Below are 22691 nucleotides of genomic sequence, written 5' to 3'. Positions count from 1 at the left end.
GATCCATAATGAAATGGAATAATGTTTTTAATGTGCTGTAGATTAATTATTAAAACCGTGTTTTTACTTCAAATTTTCAAAACCATCCTACATAGTATTCAAAACTTCATGTCCTTAACCTACAAAACGCAGGAATAATCGTAATACTACTGCAATCATATTATATCATCTTATCAAACATTGCATTTTCTGCAATTAGAAAAAAAAAATACGAGGAATTCAATCTCGATAGTCCCTTCCCTATAAAGAAAAACACATTGGTGGCTGCATATCCCGTTTTTAGCGTATGATACAATACTAATGATCAAAGAGGTAATATTCACCTTCGGCAAAGTTCCTATTTTTATTTACTTACTTATTTATTTATTTATTTATTTATTTATTTATTTATTTTATTCGTACACCTCGTTCTCAAAGTTCTCGTTTAGGTTCATGAATATTCAATTTACTCGTATCTATATTCTGCATACTGCAAATTTCCCCATCCATCTCTTAAAGCGAATCGCTCAATATTATAAAAGTTTACGCTATTATTTACGGTAAATTAAATTAAATTATGAGGTTACGAAATACTGAATTATATTAAATTATACTACGTTATACAAAATAATTATAAATATAATTTTGACACGCACAGAAAACCAACAAGCGGGAGGACGCAATCAACTGTAGCATATGACATAATATAGCTCTACAACTAGTTGTGCCGCATGGAACGCTCCTGCCATCTAACGGTAAAACTTCGCATAAGATATCCCTATTTACAATAGTTAAAACTTAGATGAAGTGAGGTCTTGGGGATAGTAAGGACTTCCAATGCTGATATAGGCAAGGCAGAGCTTGGGCCATCGGGCCTTGGATTGTCCAAATGCCAAACTAGTGAGCACAACAAAAAGTAACTTGCATTATTTCGAACAATAATTCAAACATGTTGATACCAAGCTTATCCTAATTAATGCACACCGTGTATTCTCACGACACATGCCCAAACGTAATACGGTACGCAATTTCCTGCCAAATAAAAATATCTAAAACTTCCGGCACTCAACTGTCCTTTCAAAAGTCCTCCCCATGCCTTCTGCACAATTGGGGAATTGTTTATGCTTGCAAATTGAATTATTCTACTTTATACGTATTGTAAAATTTTGTATAGCTCAACTAAAATATGCTTGTAAAATGAATTAATCTATTTACTATGTATTGTATATTTTTGTATAGCTCAATTGATGAATTGTGTATGCTGTAAATTGAATAGTAATCTGCACAGCTCAACTGATGAACTGAAGAGGTGAGAATGATATAGCCCTAAGCCACACAGACAAAATTTTACAGGAGAACGTATTGAAAGTTTAGAGTCCAACGGTATTAGATGCGGTATCATAATTTCTTCGGCGTGTTATGTCATTTGTTGATTAATTTTTATATGTTACTAGTAGCTTCCATGTATGAGAAACAAATTAGGACAAAAAAACATTTTCGTTAAAAGTGTGGCTTTGGATTATTTCATTCTCACCCCTTCAATAATTGTTTATGCTTCTAAATTAAGTAATCCGCAGGATATGTGTTGTCTATTTTTGTATATCTCAACTATTGAATTGTTTATGCTTTAAATTGAATTATTTTACTTGTTATGTAATATTTTTATAGCTCAACTGATGAATAATCGTTTAGATTTGTAAATTTAATCATCTGCTTGCTATTTACGCTACTATATACATTTTATAGAGCCACCAACGTAACTCAGTCGGCAGACTTGCTAGTCTGCAGATCCGGAATTGCGCTCGGGCTTGGGTTAGATTCCCGTTTGGGCTGATTCCCTAGTTGGTTTTTTCCGAGGTTTTCCCTAACCATAAGGCAAATGTCAGGTGATCTTTGGCGAATTCTCGGCCTCACTTCATCTCGCCAACAAATTGTAATCGTGCAAAATCTTGACTTGTTCCACATCTTTAAGCTTCAATGCTATTGTAAGATCTATGGAGTACAATAAATGAAATTAAAATGAAAAATACGATTCTTAAAATAATTCAAGTTTTGTGGTTAAGGGAGCATGTGAACTTTGTCCCTTATATACTTACCTCCAAAAATTAGGGGTTCAGTGACCTTGTAGTTCTAGCGGTAGGAGGAAATAAAATGTTCAAGAGAGAGAGAATTGTGTATCTCAGAGAGAGACTGAGAGAGGGAGGGAGGGAGAATGTCGTTATGTGTGCGAGGTGTTGCCCATCCTGCTGAAAGACAGCATTGTATTCTTCCTCTATCAGAAAATGCCATCAATCATTTTACCAGTGTCAGCCTTTCTGAAGTCATGAGCGGATATTTGGAAAAGATATCTGCATTGTATTTAAAGATTCAGAATACCCGTCCATTGCTGTTTTTTCAGTTCTTTATTTTTCAACATTTTGCTGCCTATAAAATGCTCCTTGCGATGCAATTCTTACCCGAATCAATCGAACAATTCAGAGGATGTCGTACTAAGTACAAAGATTAAGATTTGGTCTGTGTTTAATTCAAATTAGGTTTAGTATAAATTTTAATAGGATAAATTACAATAATAATGGTTTATTTTTCAAAATAATAAACTCGAACGTTGATATTTTCGGATAGCAAAATATACATAGAATATTAGCAAGTTTTGTTTTAATGCAACTGAAATATATTGCTGCAATATTTGAACTTGATGTGTTTAAAATTGTCACATACGAGACTTTTTACTCGACCATACTATAATACGCTCATTGTCATTACATGTCACGTAACTGTATCTTAATGACATACATTAAAGTACTGCTATTCATTATGTTATTGCAATTATAGATTTTCAACTAAGCATATGCGATATTGATTAATATCGTACGCGTAACATCCCGCAAGCCTTGAAAGCACCAATCCAAAATGGCAGGCGCACGTTTTGAAAGTGACATTGCTCGAATTACTCAAATAAACATTAACCCAAATTCAAACATTCAACTGGGAGCCATGCCCCAGATAAATTTCACAAACTGTACAATCAACATGTATTTAAAATAAAATAAATTCGCTCATGTTAATTTTAATATTCTAATAATTTTAGTTCATTTCCTGTTTTTTAATGTGTGTTGCTTTGAGATTAAAATATCCATACCAAGCTCTGCAATAAACCAATTGACTAAATACGGTGTACACGCCTGCCATCTGTTGCACTATTCGGGAACACGCTGAAAAGACACTCACACTCGTGCCATCTGTTGCAATAGCCGAAAACACGCTAAAAATATATGTTCACCATTTCATTATCATTAAAGTAACAAGGTAAGATATTTTTAAAAATTCAAAACTTGGACATTTAATTATTATGGTCGAACAAAAACAGTCGTATGCATCTTGCCTATAATGGTAAATAAGACGCTGGTATGAAAATTATGAAACTCGCTTACGCTCGTTTCATAAACATACTCGCGTCTTAATTACTACCGTTATAGACTCTTTGCATAATGTACTATTTCATATCGAGTAATAAATAAAAGTTAATAAATGCTAATAACTTTGAAACCGATAAACCCATAGAGACGAAATTTTGTATAGTATGTATTCATAAGAGCATAAACTTGTGATAAAAATTTCATAATGATAACTTTAAAATTGTAGAAGTTGGAAAATTCAGTACTAACCCCACTTAAAAAAATCTTCGAAAAGACTCCAAGCCAGCCAATCAACTGAAGCGCCGCGCCGAACGCAATCCCTACCTAAACCATGCCGGTGGTCTTGGCAGTGGCGACTCGTGATATTTTTTTATGCAGGATATGAGATTGACAACTGATGACCAAGACAGAAACTAATAACAATAATAATAATAATAATAATAATAATAATAATAAAATATAATATTAGTAATAATAATAATAATAAAATATAATAATAATAATAATAATAATAATAATAATAATAGAGAATGGAAAATCAATACAAGTAGGCCTATGTTAGTCTTTGACTCACCATTCTGTAACTGGCAATTTATTTGTAGTGAAGTTCGATTCTCCTCCCTTTTTTAGTTGCTAAGATGGCTTCTAAGCCATTGTACTGCCCGATATTTACCGATGCTCCATCGCACGTTTGCGCAATTAATTTCTTGCTACAGTTAAACTCTTCTAAATGATCAAATACAACTTCAGATATTCTTTCGGCTGTCCTGTCATCTCAAAGTCCTGTTAATTATTTTATTTATTATAGCTTATTTTATTTACCTTTTATGTAATTTTGTTTTTTATTCATTTATTTTATTCATTTTATTCATTTTTAATATTATATAATTTCAAATGATTTATTATTTCGTTTATTCTATTCTTTTACAATGACCAATGAACTGCATTTAAGAAGGTTACAAGGGTACTTGAGAAAATTCGTATTGTAGTCTCTTAGAGGGTCTCCATCACCCAGAAATAAGGGTCGTAGTATTACGATACGTGGCCATATCCTCAAACACGGTTAAACTCAAGCCATACTCCTCCCTCTGCACCCTCCCCTGTCCACTAGCTTCACTGCTAGAAAAAACTGTTTGCTGTAAGTTACTTGGATGGTTCCTCGGAAATTAATTCTGAGCTGTGCAGTGGCGACAACTCACGACAGAAAGTGGAAGCCTACAGGAAATTATTACGTCGGGACACACTGAAAATCAAAATCTGTAATTAAAATCTTTTCTGTCCTCAGAGGCACGAAATTAAACTGTAGGATCATCCTCATATCCTTCATGGAGGAATCGTCACTGGGTCTTGGTGCCATCTATTCTCGCTAGAATTTTAACTTGAGGTGCATATTTACCCACGTGTATGTAGAAAATGATACGTGCTCGGTAAACATTATTTTCCTGTAAATTTGCAAGGAGGAAGACCAAGTGCAGATGAAAGGCACACGGCCTTGAAAGCAAGCAGGGGCGCCTACCTCGTCGGTGCATTGAAGAGGCGCTGGTTGCGTTGTGGAGGAGTCGTTGGCCTGTGCCGGAGGGTCGAGATCGAGACTGTTCCCGTAACAGGGACACAGCTTGGTCAGGATGGAATTCTTCTGCCTCATCTTGTTCTTGTTTCCCTGTCAGCAACTACACGGTAACTGGAAGTTCTATCATTATACCTGCCTCTTGTTCAGGCTGCCCCCCGTCCCTCCTTTCTGGCATACAACCATCTTTTGCTTCCCGCCCTCTCACTCTGGCATTCCACACGATAAGGGACCATTCGCTAGGTGTTGTTTATCTACATGCTGTATAACACTATGTTTTTGTTAAGCTTTGTAGCGTTAACATTCATTTTTTAAGTTACTCCCATTTCATAAGAATCCTCTATTACTAGTAAGTAGTGATCAAGTACACTCAAATGTTGCGAAATAGTGATATCTACCGTTGATTGCGAATCTTACGAGTTGCGAAGAGAAAATGTAATGCAAAGTAAATATATACCTATGCCTTCTACATTATCTGTCTTATTCTATACATCTACGTCAACACCCACTCATAGTAATTAACGCAGGAATTACGTCACTGTTCTCTATGTTAACATGTTTGTAAAGTTATCAAAATAGCTCTTTTCTCAAGTTTTTTAATGTAGTCCCGTGCAGGTTCAGCACTTTATTTTTGTTATAGCACCATGAATATATAAACAAAGTCGAAATTTTAAAAATTCCAATAGAATCAAAAGAATGACAATTATAGTAAATGTTAGGGTTGAAAAATGCACTGTGAAAAAGTTTAAGTATTAATTTATACACAATAGTGACAGCAATTTTGTGTGTGTCCATTTCATTTATTGTTCAGAAGGTATGGCATAAATTTAATATATGTAATTTCTTCGAGTCAGTGACATATTATTATAGAATTTGAATTTCTTTGATTGTCCAGAAGGCATGGCGGAAATATATATAATTTTTTCGAGTCAGTGACATGGCATAAAATCTGAATTTCTCTGACTGGTCAAGAGCAGGTATGCAGAGCTGGGCGACAGCTGTGGCAGACGTCACAAGCCGGAATACGTCACTCACCCTTTCTTTAACCCCACGCGTCATTGACATGGAGGGTAGAGGGGATCTGTATTCAGTGTCTAGTGCTAAATGGTTGCGAACCGGTCACGGAGACGCTATTTCACGCCGATGGCCTGTGGAAGAAGAACCAATGCTTTCCCCATGCGTTCACCCTCTCTCTCTCTCTCTCTCTCTCTCTCTCTCTCTCTCTCAGTTCTGCATCACTGATCAAGAGGCATGGCAAAAATGTATGCAAATTCTTAGGGTTAGTGGCATGTTACTGTAGAACTGACATTTCTTTGATTGGCCAAGAAGCATGGTCTGAAGTATGTAATTTCTACGAGTCAGTGGCGTGTTACCATAAATAATAAAAATGCCCATAAGAATAGCGAAACATATACATTTGCGGTCTTACTAATATACCGTGTATAGTTTTTATACGAGACTTATGCAGAGCTGAGACAGAAAACGTTACTAATAAACCGTGAATAAGCTATGGACGTATAAACAGGCTGTAACTATACAATGGGAATTGCTTTGCAATAGTTATATACACGAAACCCCTTGTTTAAACGTTTATATATAAAGAAAAAAATGGCCGCCCCTCTAACAGCTGTTCGTATCGACTGTCATTTTATGATGATGGTTGCCTTGTAATCACAAAAGAACAAACCAAAGAACACAGAATAATTAGAATCAACGAGTTAGCTTCTCTTTCTAACTCGTTGATTAGAATAATATTGCTGTAGCTTGTACTCTTTGACCAAAATATAGTGTAGTAATCGATCAGAGCCAGTTGTACTATCGATACTTAACACGGCACACTAGAGCGCTCTGCCGGATGCAATAAGGAACCTCAGATATTCTATTACCTTTCGTAATGAAGCAATGAAAAAACTATGACGTAGCTGTATAACAGTTATACTGTTATACACGATGTATGTAGTCATTATTATAGTAAGGAATTTACTCACAAATTATTATAAACGAGCTACTCACTGTATAAGACAGTTAAACGTCAGTATATAGAGTTTTTATTAGTAAGACCGATAGAGAAGAAAACAACTTAAAATATTATCACATCACACCAAAAAGTCCATAATTAAACATATTAGAACAATACGAAATATAGAAGCACACAATAACAAACCCACAACATTTATTTAATACACATTATTACAATCCAATACACTTAATTATTTGATCTCATAATGCACGACATACAAACAACCCCCATCACAGTAAGAGCAGCTCACTCCCCATCTCTGACGATAGAAATCGCCGAAAATCAAGACGAGCTGGAGCCACGGTAGTTCGAGAAACACTGATGATGACTCCACACCGGTGTCAAAACGGATCCGTTTGTAATTAAAGTATATTAGATACCTTTTTAAAAAGCATTTTTTAACACTTGTTAGGCCTACTTTTTAATTTCAAGAAAATTTTATATTTTTATGTAAGTGCTAAAGTGAACAACAAAGATAAATAAAATATTATCCCTTTGACGAAGATAAAAGACTAGAAGAGCCTCCAATTCCGTAAGGAACTATTTAAAAAGTATTGCCCTGTTGCATTGGGAAATTATTTTATTTTTAATTTGAAATATACGCCACTGAAAAGGTGTTTGTTTACAACTACAGTTCATGAAGTGGCCGCCATTCAAGTAATTAAAAAACTATAAAAGACAAGAGAGAGCAGAATAATTATCGCCACTAGAGTTGTTAAAACTTTCCCCGAAGAATTTTGTATACACGAACATTCTCTTCCCATAAATTAGAAATCATGGCGCCGAGCATGACTGATGTATTGAATACAAGATGACATTTATTGTATATGAATGGAGCATGTTTGTGTGCCACACCTCATATCTGAATTCAATGGTGCCGATATGCATCTGTCTTGCAATAAGTAATGTCCCCTATCTTCAATTTTGTCGCTACAGGAAAAAAGTGTTCTTAGAAAATGATTGATATAGTATTTTTATCAATCGTTGTTTATCTACATATTTTATTGTACTTTCCTATAAACACTTCCTATGATTAATAAAATTATCGCTCATTACTCGTCTAAACAAACATGAAATAAGCTTCAGTCCACATTCTTTAAAGACAGTGACAACACCTGACGGACTTGAGATTATCATAGCTTAATTTTTATCGTACTGATTAATGGACATTGTATCCAATATTGGACTTGAATAATCCTTTGAATGACTTGTGATGAGATATGCTCAATTTATGCAATATTTTCTAAACATATTACAGTAGAACCTCTATTATCCGTGGTAATGAAGGGGGTAAGCTGAACGGTTAATCGAAAAAATCGGATAATCCGTACCATAGAAGAATTAAGTGTTGAATAATGCAGTTTCGTAATTTTCTCCGTAGTCATGTGTTTTAACACATTAGGTAGTGGATCAGAAGTTTTAAGTATAATAGCTATGTTGGAAAGAGTGGGTGAAGAAAAAATAATGCTGAAACTGATCAGGAAGAGAAAAAGGAATTGGCTGGGTCATTGACTGAGAAGAAACTGCCGACTAAAGGATTCACTCGAAGGAATGGTGAACGGGAGAAGATTTCGGGGCAGAAGAAGATATCAAATAATAGACGGCATTAAGATATATGGATCATATGAGGAGACTAAGAGGAAGGCAGAAAATAGGAAACATTGGAGAATGCTGGGTTTGTAGTAACAGAACACTATGAATGAATGAATGAATGTCAATGACGGGTTTCTAAGGGCCAAGAAAAACTTCCTATGATGGATTTCTGTGGGAAGATAGGAAAACTATAGGTCTCATGTTATAGATTTAATTAATTTATATACTTTATCCTTGTTTTTTATTAAGTATCGCACATTTGTAACTCTAATCTCGTATTTCGATGTGAGATGAACCACAGTTCCCCTTTTCCAAAACCACTCAATTATATACACTTATCTCGATACTTAGCATAACATATTGTATTCTTTTGGCACTTCTGAAAGACGTTTTGCAGAGAAATTAAACAGTTCACTCGAACAGTAGATCATAATGTGTAAGGGCAAAGGCTTGTATTATAATATCACTCTCTATATAAAAAAATACGTACTAATGTATTGTGCAGTACTCAATATTTTTTCTGCAACAAAAAAGGAGAGAATGACAGACGAATAATCCAACAATCGGTTAATAGGGTGACGGATAATCGGGGTTCTACTGTACTTGCATTGTAACGTGCCTTGCAATGTTGACATATCTGTCTGAGGGGAATTTCACCTAAAGATTGCAACATTCGTTACGAGAAAAATGTCGGTTCTTCGTACACGTACTTCGAATTCTTTCCCCACAGTGAAATATGAGGAGGAAACGGAAAAGGGGAATGCAGTAAAGTGTAACAATAAAGCAAGGATAGAGAAACGTAACTTCTTCGTTTCATCACTTGCATGTGCCTCACTTGCAACTAGAGGTCCCCTAAACTTCATGCTTGTGATTACAGGTACTTGTGATTGGAAACGACTTTTATGAAATCGGTGCCAATTTATTAGAGAGAGGCTAGTGCGATAAATGTTGTCCAGCTTCTGTAACTTGCCAATAATAATAATAATAATAATAATAATAATAATAATAATAATAATAATAATAATTATTATTATTATTATATAATGAACACAAAATAACTATGTACGTGGCGAGGGGCTCGATATGGTCGTCAGTCACTGAGATAATGTGAAAACACGAGCCGCTTTGAGCGAGACAATCCCGTTTTCAGATATTCCATCCCGCTATTCCGATAGTTCTTTTTTTTTAGTAGGTTATTTTACGACGCTTTTTCAGCATCTTAGGTTATTTAGCGTCTGAATGAGATGAAGGTGATAATGCCGGTGAAATGAGTCCGGGATCCAGCACCGAAAGTTACCCAGCATTTTCTCATATTGGGTTCAGGGAAAACCCGGAAAAAAACCTCGATCAGGTAACTTGTCTAAACCGGGAATCGAACCCAGGCCACCTGGTTTCGCGGTCAGACGCGCTAATCGTTACTCCACAGGTGTGGACCCGACAGTTCTTGTTGGGACGCATATTAGTTCCGTTTTGTTGGGAAATGCAAAAACGAATTTTTCTGAACATTGTTCCAAAACAGAATGATGTTGAAAACATATATATATATATATATCATTATAAACGTTTCTGAGGATTCGAACATTGATGACAAAGCTATGTTCAATAAATTTAAAGTTTGTCATAATGTATATTGAATCTTAAACAGTTAATGTCTGTATTGTGTTAACATTATTTAAAATAATTAGAGAATTAAATATCTATTTACGATACTGAATGTTTGTGTTTTGTATTATGAATATGTAATTTTACTCTTCTGTTTTTTTAAGTTTGTCTTATGAATCTTAAACAATTAATGTTTGCATTGCGATAACATTATTTTAAAACAATTAAAGAATTAAATATATATTTACGATAGCCTACTAAATGTTTGTATTTTGTATTATGAATATGTAATTCTATTTTTTTTAGGTTTGTCATAAGTATGGTAAATCTTAAACAGTAAATGTCTACGTTGTGTTAACATTATTTTAAAATAATGGATAATGGACCTTGTAAAACATAAGAGTTCAATGAAGCTCAACTCTAAACAGGTAGCAGAAATACACAATAGAACAAGAGAATCGTCCAAGTTAGAACTACAAGGAGTGTCCAGCTTCCCCGATTAAGGAGTGTCCAACATGTAAAAGCACAGAAATTTGTTCGGTTCCAGGAAAATATGTCCAATATAATGAGTTGTCTAAATACAGAGGTTTCACTGTTTTCTATTCTCACTAGAAGAGAGGTAATAATATATTCGTGAATCGCAACCAAAAAGGGACTTTCGAGCAGTCACTGGATGCAAGCCATTAAGATGAACTGTAATACAATACCTGTATGTATTCTCCCTGGTAGAACTCTTGACTCAACCCGTTGCAGAAGATGCGACGAGCAAGAAACGCTTCCTCACGTCTTGGGTTTCTGCCATCATGGATAATTGCTCCGAATCAATAGACATAATACGGTTCGTTCTCTCATCGCAGCTTCAATCCGTCAGAATGCTTCCTATGAGGTTTATGAGGAGGTTGGTTGCATCTCTTCTGATGGCTCTACTAGACGTGCTGATATCAACATAATTGATGTCATTCTTGATCCCACAATCCGTTTCGAGATGCATGAGCAACAGCCATAAGAGGTGTGTCGTGAAAAACAAGTCATATATGAGCCTTGTTGTCAGCATCTCGGAGCGCAACACCACATCACACATTGGACAGTTTTTGGGCTCATGTTCGGTGCCCGTGGCACGATCCCACGAGAAACTTTAAATCACCTTAGACAATTTAAAATTTCTGATGCAACGATTGATGCCATAGGATCTCATGTGTTAAAATCATCCTTAGCTATAATTAATAATCATTTGTACCCAAGAAACTTTTATTGTTGATTTCCTATGTTTTCTTATCATTTATCTTAATTTTTTTTTCCTTCAAATTGTCACATAATTGTTTTTAATGATTATTCTTTATGAACTGATTAGTAGGCCGATCTATCGAACCCTTATTTAGGGCGGCTTTTGTTAATACAAGTAAGTTTAATTAAAATTTCCCCCTTTTAAATTTCTTTATGTTTGTATTAAAATGAATATTTCCATTATAGGACAACTGTTTATGTAATTCATGTGTAGTTAAGAGTCGTTAACAGTAGACAGTTCTTGTCCTATTTCTAAACAAATATTTTCCATTCAAGAAAGAAAGATTTCTTTCAACAAAGCAATAAGCCGTGACAGCAAACGAAACATGATACAATGTGTAAATAAAATATATTAGGTCTATACAATATTAGTATGTGTTATCTTTATTTTGTGATTTATTCATTTATTATTCTATTAATGAAATACAGTAGTCTAAATATCACTGACGGTGCTAGTGAATTCATCGACAAAATTAAAACATCTTTTAATAGCAACCCACAACAGCCCAAGAAAAGCCAAGGCCGAGTAGCCAGTCACGTTCACATGCCTCAGCAGAGGTGAACGATCATCCGACCAGGACGTAGATATCGTATAGTTAGCACGATGATCCCCCCAGCCGTTGCAGCTGGTTTTCGTAATCGGATTCCCTACCTATCGTAGCTCCTCAAATAATCACTATGCTGAGTGGGTACCGGTCCCATACACTGGCAGAAACTTCATGAGAAAATTTCTTCCAACCCGTGCTCATTCCGTAACGCCATAGACCACGCGTTACAGCGTAGGACTCTTGATATTATCTATGAGAATATTACAAAAACCATTAATATTGGTTATTTGACAAGTAATAACATTCATTATTACCTCTGATTGAGGTTCTGGCTGATATGTACATTTATTATCAGATAGTATATCTCACTTGACGTTATATGTCAGAGAAAGAACAATTGTTTGTATACATCTGAAGTCTGATTATTTTTTATAGTGTAATATGTTACTAGTCAGCGGTGTATGCAATGGATACCTTTATCTACCCTACCCCATTATCTCCCGACATAGTTGCATCATGAGCGATACCTTCATGGTGTCATTTACGAGGTTCAAACCTGTCTTCGGGGAAATTGACTATACGACTATAATAAAATTATATTCTTAATATAATAATAATAATAATAATATACCCTAATAATAATCACGACATGCTTCCATTCCAAAGCTGTAACTCTTGATTATTACGTACTTATTTGACGTCATTTGCTTTCTTCCGCGATTGACTTGCATTTATCTGAGAAATATCTCAAAAGAATGAGTTGCATTCCCCTCTGTACTGTGGCAAGGGAGACTGTAACCCATGGAGTACGAAGAGGTAACCACTCGTAAGTGGAAAGCGCCATGAAATCAATTTTAAACATTGATTTTTGTAAATGGAGAAATAGTGTTAGAAGCACTTGCAAATATATAAGTAGCTATTTCTTGTGAATTAGAGCATATGAATACTTAAACCATGCCGTAAACCGATACTCTAGTCGAACATGGGTTCGAATTCTACTTCATATGATTAGCTAGTTAAATTTCATCAATGTTTTTCCAAACTGTAAAGCGAGTGTCAGGTAATCTCATGGCGAATCTTTGTCCTCCTCTCTCCAAAATACCATCTCGTTGTAACTATTTCTAACGACGCTAGGTAAACTCGTAATTGATGCAGCGTCATTAAATAACAGAGTTTTAAGGAGAGGGAGACGAAACGATCGAAATGTAAGTGAAATGTAACATAAATTGATCTACTAGAAAAGTTCCTTAATCCATGAAGTGATTATTATTATTATTATTATTATTATTATTATTATTATTATTATTATTATTATTATTATTATTATTATTCACATATCACTTATTCGAGAAAGTGTGGAAAAGTGCATAAATTCTCCACGATTTCTTCAAGGATGGTGTGTCAGAAAGTACGAAAAACGTGCTCGCTCCAATACCACAACAAATCGCAGTTTTTAATACTATTTGGGTCGAAGCCCATACGAATCCGGAAATGGTCTGACTCATTCAAGGAAACGAAAGGGTAGTTATTGTGCATGTGAGATGTGAGGGACCTTCTGTTGTAGGCCACTTACACGGCCGCGACATTAGTTCACTTCTGCTCAGGGTTGAGGATATTATGCGACGTGAACGAAGTGATCGCGCACGGCGCAAGGTGTCGCCACTTGACTGAAAATCTTCGTACTCCAACTTTTACTCGAGAACTATTCATTTTGCTATAGTTTCTGATTTTTAATACCATGGAATTAATCGTGTACAGCAATTTATGGAAATAAAAAGTGAGAGAACAAATTAGCCTACACGGATTTTTTTTTTCATATGAATATTTCTTTCTTCACAGGTTTCCTCAATCAAAAGATAAATTGGACGGAGTTACGCAATGAGACCAAGCGCCAAAAACCTGTTTCGAGATATTGGCCATTGAAATAAATATTATTTTTATAAAACATTTTATGCAAGAAATATTATAACATTCATACTACTACAAAAAAATAGCACAAATAATACCAAAAAAGGCTAACCGATTTTTAATAAGAGACCAGCAGTTGAATTAATATTTCAAAACAAAATAAATAAATGAATTTTATGCAATAAACGAATTTTTGCTTATAAATAGCAGCAAATTCAAATATCGCATTCTTGATTTTTTTCGAATTAAATTAGCTTGCCATAAACATATTTGTGCAAATATCTCGTTTATTTCAAATTGTCGGATGGTATTATCACAGTCTAGTATATACAGTTACGAAGCTTGAGTTGCGAGGGTGCTAGGAACAATTGACTGCGCCGGTACTATTTCGCATTGTCTGTAATGAGGCGATATTAACGATCCTAGTGGTTAGCAACTATCTAGTATGATATTTACTACGTATTGAGCTTCGTGACTGTATATACTAGCCTGTGCTATTATTGCAAGATACTCCAATTTACGTGCTTCTTTTCTGCAGTTCCTTATTTCATCCTTCCGAATAACTTAGGTGTTTCTTTCCTATTTAGTTTCCTTTTCCTAGACGCATCTAGTGGAGAATATTTTTATGTACTTGTATGTCCTCTCTTCGCATTGTGTCTGCATTCTAAACCGAGTTAAATAGGAAATAAGTTCACGATGGGTATAAAGTAGTGAAGGTAAAGGTAAAAGGTAAAGGTATCCCCGTAACTTGCCATGAAGGCATATGGGGGGCATGGAGGTAGAGCCCCATGCTTTCCATGACCTCGGCACTAGAATGAGGTGGTGTGGTCGGCACCACGCTCTGACCGCCTTTTACCACCGGGAAAGACCCGGTACTCAATTTCATAGGAGGCTGAGTGAACCTCGGGGCCGTTCTGAAAGTTTGGCAACGAGAAAAAATCCTGGTACCACCTGGGATCGAACCCCAGACCTTCCAGTCCGTAGCCAGCTGCTCTACCAACTGAGCTACCCGGCCGCCCCATAAAGTAATGAAGAGGCATAAAAACTATAATATTTAAAGGGCAGGAGGAGAAGCATGAATGTCACGTTTAGGTAGGAAAAGACAATAAAATAGTTTGTGTGAAATTTCAATAATAATAGTGCGTCCGCAAGAAGTGTTTATGTAATAAATGTAATTGTGGTACCGTATGCAAAATTGTGAGGTCCACATTAAAATGAATGTAATTGCTAGCATGAAATTGGGTACATATACAGTACATACACATGCCTGAATAAGACGTCTCCAGACAATTCACACGTCTACTCTTTCACATCAAATTTCATCTCTCGGTGTAATAGGATGAGTTATTTTGGGTGGCCTATTTGCAGGCGACATTTCATCTGTGCTCAAGAACAGAAACAGACTTTTAGGCGATCTATATAGAATAATAATTATGTAGGTAGGTGGTATTAAGATTTTGTTATTTGCTTATTTCATTGCCATAGTCAACAATGCAAGTGCAAGAGAATAGCATTCCTCTTACATCAGAACTCGCAATCATAATTATATTATTCGGATGACGGAAAGTACCGCGGTAAGCCAAGCAAATTGATATGTGTTGAAAGCTGGTTTACAGTGTTGATTTTCCTGTATAGTGAACAGATTATCTGCTGAATAACGCTCAGCACCACGTGACACTCCTGCGAACAAGCGATCCGCCTCCCGCCTCCCGCAATATGATTCATATTCCCGTGAAATTTCAGATTATGATGCATCTCCAACGGAAGGATGCGAAATCGTGTGACCAACTTCATTTAACAATGCAAATACTGTATATACATACAGTCACGAAGCTCAATACGTAGTAAATATGCATCCATAGATAGTTGCTGACCACTAGAATCGCTAATATCGCCTCATTACAGACAATGCGAGATAGTACCGGCCAGTCTATTGTTCCTAGCACTCTCACAACTCAAGCTTCGTGACTGTGTCGCCACTCTAAAGTTTTAGATTAATTTAATCATTTCCATTCAACAGGTCACACGTTTACATTGCTGCCACTCAAAAATATAACACTGACAATTTATCCGTCATTGGGTTGATGATTGGAAGCCGTAGCACCATTCCAAGACAGTTTTTAAATTTCATTAAAAATTTCGTAATTCCAAAGCAAAATTGTTTAGATATCGCCCTTCTTGCCTTGAAAGGTTCTGTTGAAATTTTAAACAACCATTTATATAGTACGACTTTTTTTATCATTTAATTCTTATGCCACATTTACAATCTGTCTAGAATAGACAATAAGTAAATATTATAAAAGAATATGACTTGAGTGGAGATGTTATCCCATGACAACACTCCAAAAGAAAAAAAAAACAATGTTTCAAATAGATGTAGTAAAAATGAAAGGAAGATCAAGAGCACTGGGAATATAGAATGACCAAATTATATAGTCCCTTTATAATTTCTCTCATAATATCGTTACTGAACCTTTGTTACTGTTACATTATTAACACTATTGTGTCAAGATATTTAAATTCGTATAGTATTCTTTGTCATTTAGGCAGTCTGCTATTGCAGAAAGAATGTTCAAATAAATATAGTCAGTTATTTAAAGACGACGTATCAAATAACTAGATCAGTGATTCTTAACAAGGATTCGCGGCCCTCTTGGAGGCCAAAGAGCATTTAATGGGGAGCCGCAAAGAAACGAAGTAGTAGTAGTAGTAGTAGTAGTAGTAGTAGTAGTAGTAGTAGTAGTAGTAGTAGTAGTAGTAATACGTCATCAGGACTACCGGATATCGGAAAGATAGGACAAAAGTTCATGCATACCTCGAATTGTGTAAGCAACGCTGACATCGCTTTCTATTTATTTTTATTTTATTATTATTTATTATTATTATTATTATTATTATTATTATTATTATTATTATTATTATTTATTTATTTATTTTGAGGGGTTAGGTACAGCTTACAGCAGTAAAATTTTGGAAATACTGAACATTTTTTTATTCCATTACTGTATCTTGTACAATAATGAAAATTGGTATGTATAAAACACTGTCCTTCTGCTATATGAAAAACATATTTTTACGATTAAAAAAATGTATTTACATTTTTGTTTTCAAAATTCAGTTCACTGTGCAGTGATGAAGCGTTTCCCACATAACTCAAAAACTATCCAACATTCTGGGATGAAATATTTTGTGTGTATTTATGCATGTTATATCTACAATATGATGCAAGATCACTTCTCTACCTTTGATAGATTGTCTGATAAAAAATAAATTCATTTAAAAAATGGTCAAATATCAATACTTTCTTCTAACACAAAACAAAAAAAAATTATTTATTGAGGAATGTAGTTGAAAGAGCATGATATTGTAAACATGAGATTCAGAAATAAAATAAAAGAGAGAGAACATGAAAAAGTTAACACGATTATGAGTTATGAAGAAAACGCTTCATCACTGCACAGTAAACTGCCACCATTATGGGGGGGGGGGGGAAAGAAAAAAAAAATTAAATCGTAGAAATATTTTTTTATATTGCAGAAAGACAGTGTTTTACACATGCCAATTTTCATTATTGTACATGATACAGTAATGGAGGAAAAAAATATTGAATATTTCCAAAAATTTTACTGCTGTAAGCTATACCTAACCCCTTAATTTCTATTAAGATTTAAACATCTGACTATAAATTATGTGTTAAATAAAAACATAATTAAATTATTTTATTTTAAAATTTATTAGACTGCTATTATTTACAAAGTTTCCCTTCCCCTCTGTGCCTAACGAAGGTAAAAGGTAACATATTTTCGTTAGAACAGAATGAACGAGGAAAGGAGAATTAATCTGTCTGCTTTCCTCTCACTGGTGGTATCAATAATTTAGAACAGCTGTCACGATACGCAGATACGTACGTACACACACGCCCGATCTCTTTCTCTCTGAGTGTTCGATTGTCGTCATCTCAAACTAGACAGTTTAGAATGAATTAAAAAATTTCCTTTCAGTCAGGGGGCCGCACTGATGTAATATGAGGAAAAGAGGGGCCTCATCATTAGGAAAGTTGAAAACAAATTATTTAGCGACGATAGAATTGGTGATAGCGTGATGGTTATGTGACGACATGAGACCGAGGATTCGCCAGGGATTACCTAACATTCAGAAGAAAAAACTCAACCAGGTAATCAGCTCAAACGGGAATGGAACCCACGCCCGGGCGCTGTTCCGCATCAGCAGGCAAACGCGTTATCGCCTGAGCTCCGCCGGTGGCTCTCAAAACGTTTTTGCTTGAGTGACAGCATGAATTCCATTCAAGTCACACGTTTGCGTTGTTGCCATTCCGAACGTTTTTGTCTGAGTGTATCAGTTCAATTCAACAAGCCAACGTTTGCGTTGTTACCACTCCAAACTTATTTTTCTTAAGTAATTGCATCTATTCCATTCACGTTTGCATCGTTGCCACTATAAATGTTTCTGTTTGAATGACTGCATCAATTTCATTCATAGATTTTTAAATGACAATAGAATCCTTAATATGGCTTTCTGAGAGAGGGAAGTAAAGTCGTTGTCCTATGTTGTAGATTTACGGCACATAAAGCAACTCTATGCATGATATTATGACAAGTGTTGGATTGCATGTTTCCACGTATTCACATTTTTTTTAAATATTCTAGTGATATTTAACTTATTTTATTTTTTTGTTTTCATATTTTCCGATAATGGTATATCTATAATATGATAACTTGATCTATACATAATCATAATTTTCCTTACTGTGTGTACCTAAAAATATTGTGTTCATTGTATGCTTTGTACTTCACTATTTTACTACTGTTACTGCTACTGCTACTACTACCACCACCACTACCACTACCACCACTACTACTACATGTCTCATTTATTTTAACTTACTGTTCATATTTTATTATGCATTTTCCTTTCTTTCTATATGTTATATATTATGTGTGATTTCTACTGACTTGTTGTTTACATTATATTATGATTATCTTCTTCAGTTTTGTGTGTAAAATTGTAATGTACTTTACTTTGTAAATTTGTAGTGTTTTTTGTAACGCAGTTTTACTCCTGGTTGAGTGTTAGAGAAGGCCGTATGGCCTTAACTCTGCCAGGTTAAATAAACCATTATTATTATTATTATTATTATTATTATTATTATTATTATTATTATTATTATTATTATTATTATTATAAAGGGCTTCAGGAAAAATGTATCGGCCATTTCTCACCCATCTTCAATTTCGACGCCCAATAACTTTTGGATTGAATGAGTCTTAAATAAAACACTATTATGGAGAAACGATGAACTAGAAAGTAAGTCTATTGTTTGCTTCCTATACGTTATATTTCTTTCTGCGAAAAGGGCTAATCGTAGTAATTCGCATGAGAATTACGTCACTGTTCTCTCTGTTGCATTATTAATATTGTATTATTTAGGTTACGTTTCCAATTTTGTGACGAGCATTGTACGTTTTAGTTCATAGCTGACGCAAAACGTTTTTTGATGTGTGTAGGAAGATGTGTATATTAGCCAGGACCTCAATCAGAGATATTCGTTTCTGTATAGCGTCTTATTTAAAAGGAGATATAAAATAAGGAATAACTAATAAACAACTTATTTTATTTATCTATGTGATTTCCGGCTGTTATGTATAATTTTTGTGACATTGTAGGCCTACTGAATCTCTGACATACTGTGTGTAAATAAACTACTAGATGTACGTACACTTTTCTTCATCACACAGCACCGTGCCAGGTGCATTCATGACAACAAATCTTGATTTATAGCTGCTTTAGTAGTTAATGCATGCACTTTGAAAGCACACGTGCAGGTGTTGAAAAAATCTAATGGTCTTCCTACGTACAACATGAATTGATAATAATGTTGATGATAACAGTATATCGTCCCGCGCCGTGGCGTCGCGGTCTGAGGCATTTTGCCTAGGACTCGCGTTACGGAACGCGCACTGGTTCGAGTCCTCATGGGGGAAGAAATTTTCTCATGAAATTTCGGCAGTGTATGGGACCGGTGCCCACCCAGCATCGTGATGCACTTGGGGAGCTACGCTAGGTAGCGAAATCCGGTTGCGAATACCAACTATAACGGCTGGGGGGATCATCGTGCTAACAACACGATACCTCCATTCTGGTTGGATGATCGTCCACATCTGCTTCGGCATGTGAGTGTGAGCCCAGCAGCCGGCTGGTCGGTCTAGGCCCTTAATGGGCTGTAGCGCCACGGATTATTATTATTATTATTATTATTATTATTATTAAAACAGTATATCTGACTAAACCAACACAATTATTTTAGTGCCTGTGATAAGTCTATAATATGGGATTATCTTAGGAGATGATTTAGAAATTAAATTAAACATTAAACATTAATTTCGTGTTTTCTTTCGCTATGAGTTTAATGATGGTTTCACGCTGCAGCTGCATAGTTCAAGGTGTTATGCTTTGGACTGGCGATATACATACATATATATATATATATATATATATATATATATATATATATATATATATATGGAGTATTACTCGTAACTTCCTAAATTTCAATTTTACAACAAAAAAAAATTATACAAAATCTACTAGAGATAATCCATACAATATGATGCCAGTGTTCGAAAATAAATTAGTTATTCAGGCACACAGGGTGTGACAGTAAATTTTATTTCATTTTAGATGTTAAAATTTACATATTCTGAATCTCCATTAAATTTTACGTATCACTGTGTAGAAATTTTACCCATTCACCCGTTTCACGTCTTTTAAATATTTATTAAACTTGTTTCGTGGGCTTCAAACTTGAGATAAATAAGTATGTAAAATCAAGCACATTTAAAGGGCAAAACTAAAATTCTTTCAGTTATTTATTATCATAATACACTGCTTTCTTAATTGACTAAGCATATTGGGAATTATATCAGTAGCTTTCCCAAAAGACGCTATTAAATGCTTCAAATAGAATAATTTTTATCTCGAGGACAAAACTAAAATTCTTTTAGTTATTTATTATCATAATACACTGCTTTCTTAATTGACTAAGCATATTGGGAATTAAATCAGTAGCTTTCCCAAAAGACGCTATTAAATGCTTCAAATAGAATAATTTTTATCTCGAGGACAAAACTAAAATTCTTTTAGTTATTTATTATCATAATACACTGCTTTCTTAATTGACTAAGCATATTGGGAATTAAATCAGTAGCTTTCCCAAAAGACGCTATTAAATGCTTCAAATAGAATAATTTTTATCTCGAGGACAAAACTAAAATTTTTTTATGCTCCACCATGCCGAAATGTAGTAATTATACACCTGGTAGCAGTCCTTTAATGCATGTCATTAAAGTACACCTATTCATTAAAGTTCAGGTTTTCGATTATTCTCGGATATTCAGTCGAAAGACAACGAGGGAAACGTCACGGAGGCTGGAAATCCAATACTGTCGCAGAAGATTATGTTCTGTTACTATAATAATTAGCGTTAATTGTAAATAATATTCAAATAAATTCAATTTGTCATCTCGTTTTTCAATTCTAAATCAATTTCCAGGTTATATCGAAATTAGTTCATGTTATTCTCTAGATTACATCAAAGTCAATGACATTATTGTTCCTCGGAAAAAATCAATACTTTCGCGTCTGTGCACATCTCACAATTTACGAGCTATGCACAAGGTCACTTCCGATCTTCAGTCAGATACGAATAAAATGAATACTTCTGAATAATTTCAAGTTAGAAATATGGTCGAGAATAAAAAGTCGTATGAAACTTGCTATAATGGTAATTAACACGCTCGTATGAAAATTATGAAACTCGCTTGCGCTCGTTTCATAAACAAACATACTCGCGTTTTAATTACTATCATTAAAGGCTCGTTGCATAATGTACTATTAGTTATTTATTATCATAATATACTGCTTTCTTAATTGACTAAGCATATTGGGAATTAAATCAGTAGCTTTCCCAAAAGTTAACTCCATATGTAGATGAAATTATTGGGGATCATCAGTGTGTTTTTAGGCGTAATAGATCGACTATTGATCAGATTTTTTGTATTCGACAGATATTGGAGAAAAAATGGGAGTATAAGGGTACAGTACATCAGTTGTTCATAGATTTCAAAAAGGCGTATGACTCGGTTAAGAGAGAAGTTTTATATAATATTCTTATTGAATTTGGTATTCCCAAGAAACTAGTTCGATTAATTAAAATGTGTCTTAGTGAAACTTACAGCAGAGTCCTTATAGGCCAGTTTCTATCTGATGCTTTTCCAATTCACTGCGGGCTAAAGCAGGGAGATGCACTATCACATTTACTTTTTAACTTCGCTCTAGAATATGCCATTAGGAAAGTTCAGGATAATAGACAGGGTTTGGAGTTGAATGGGTTACATCAGCTTCTTGTCTATTCGGATGACGTGAATATGCTAGGAGAAAATCCACAAACGATTAGGGAAAACGCGGAAATTCTAGTTGAAGCAAGTAAAGCGATAGGGTTGGAAGTAAATCCCGAAAAAAACTAAGTATATGATTATGTCTCGTGACCAGAATATTGTACGAAATGGAACTATAAAAATTGGAGATTTATCTTTCGAAGAGGTGGAAAAATTCAAATATCTTGGAGCAACAGTAACAAATATAAATGATACTCGGGAGGAAATTAAACGCAGAATAAATATGGGAAATGCCTGTTATTATTCGGTTGAGAAGCTTTTGTCATCTAGTCTTCTGTCAAAAAATCTGAAACTTAGAAT

The 22691-nt window shown here is 34.7% G+C and overlaps 1 protein-coding gene across 5 annotated transcripts in view; it reads right to left on the bottom strand.

Moving 5' to 3' along the window:
• Hex-A (Hexokinase A) overlaps positions 1 to 22691 on the bottom strand; it is a 204455-nt gene that overhangs the window by 112236 nt on the left and 69528 nt on the right. The window contains exon 1 of one of the 5 annotated variants that reach the window (XM_069814303.1): positions 4912 to 5071. The exons of 3 other annotated variants lie outside the window; for them this stretch is intronic. In XM_069814303.1, the coding sequence (XP_069670404.1) occupies positions 4912 to 5040 (129 nt within the window). In that variant the 5' untranslated portion in view covers positions 5041 to 5071. Of the gene's footprint in view, positions 1 to 4911; positions 5072 to 22691 lie in introns of those variants that run through there. One more of the 5 variants, XM_069814397.1, reaches the window with a different exon arrangement.

This window comes from Periplaneta americana, chromosome 1 (assembly GCF_040183065.1).
Source record: "Periplaneta americana isolate PAMFEO1 chromosome 1, P.americana_PAMFEO1_priV1, whole genome shotgun sequence".
NCBI classification, from domain to species: Eukaryota; Metazoa; Arthropoda; class Insecta; order Blattodea; family Blattidae; genus Periplaneta; species Periplaneta americana.
This window is presented reverse-complemented; position numbering and strand designations above follow the sequence as displayed.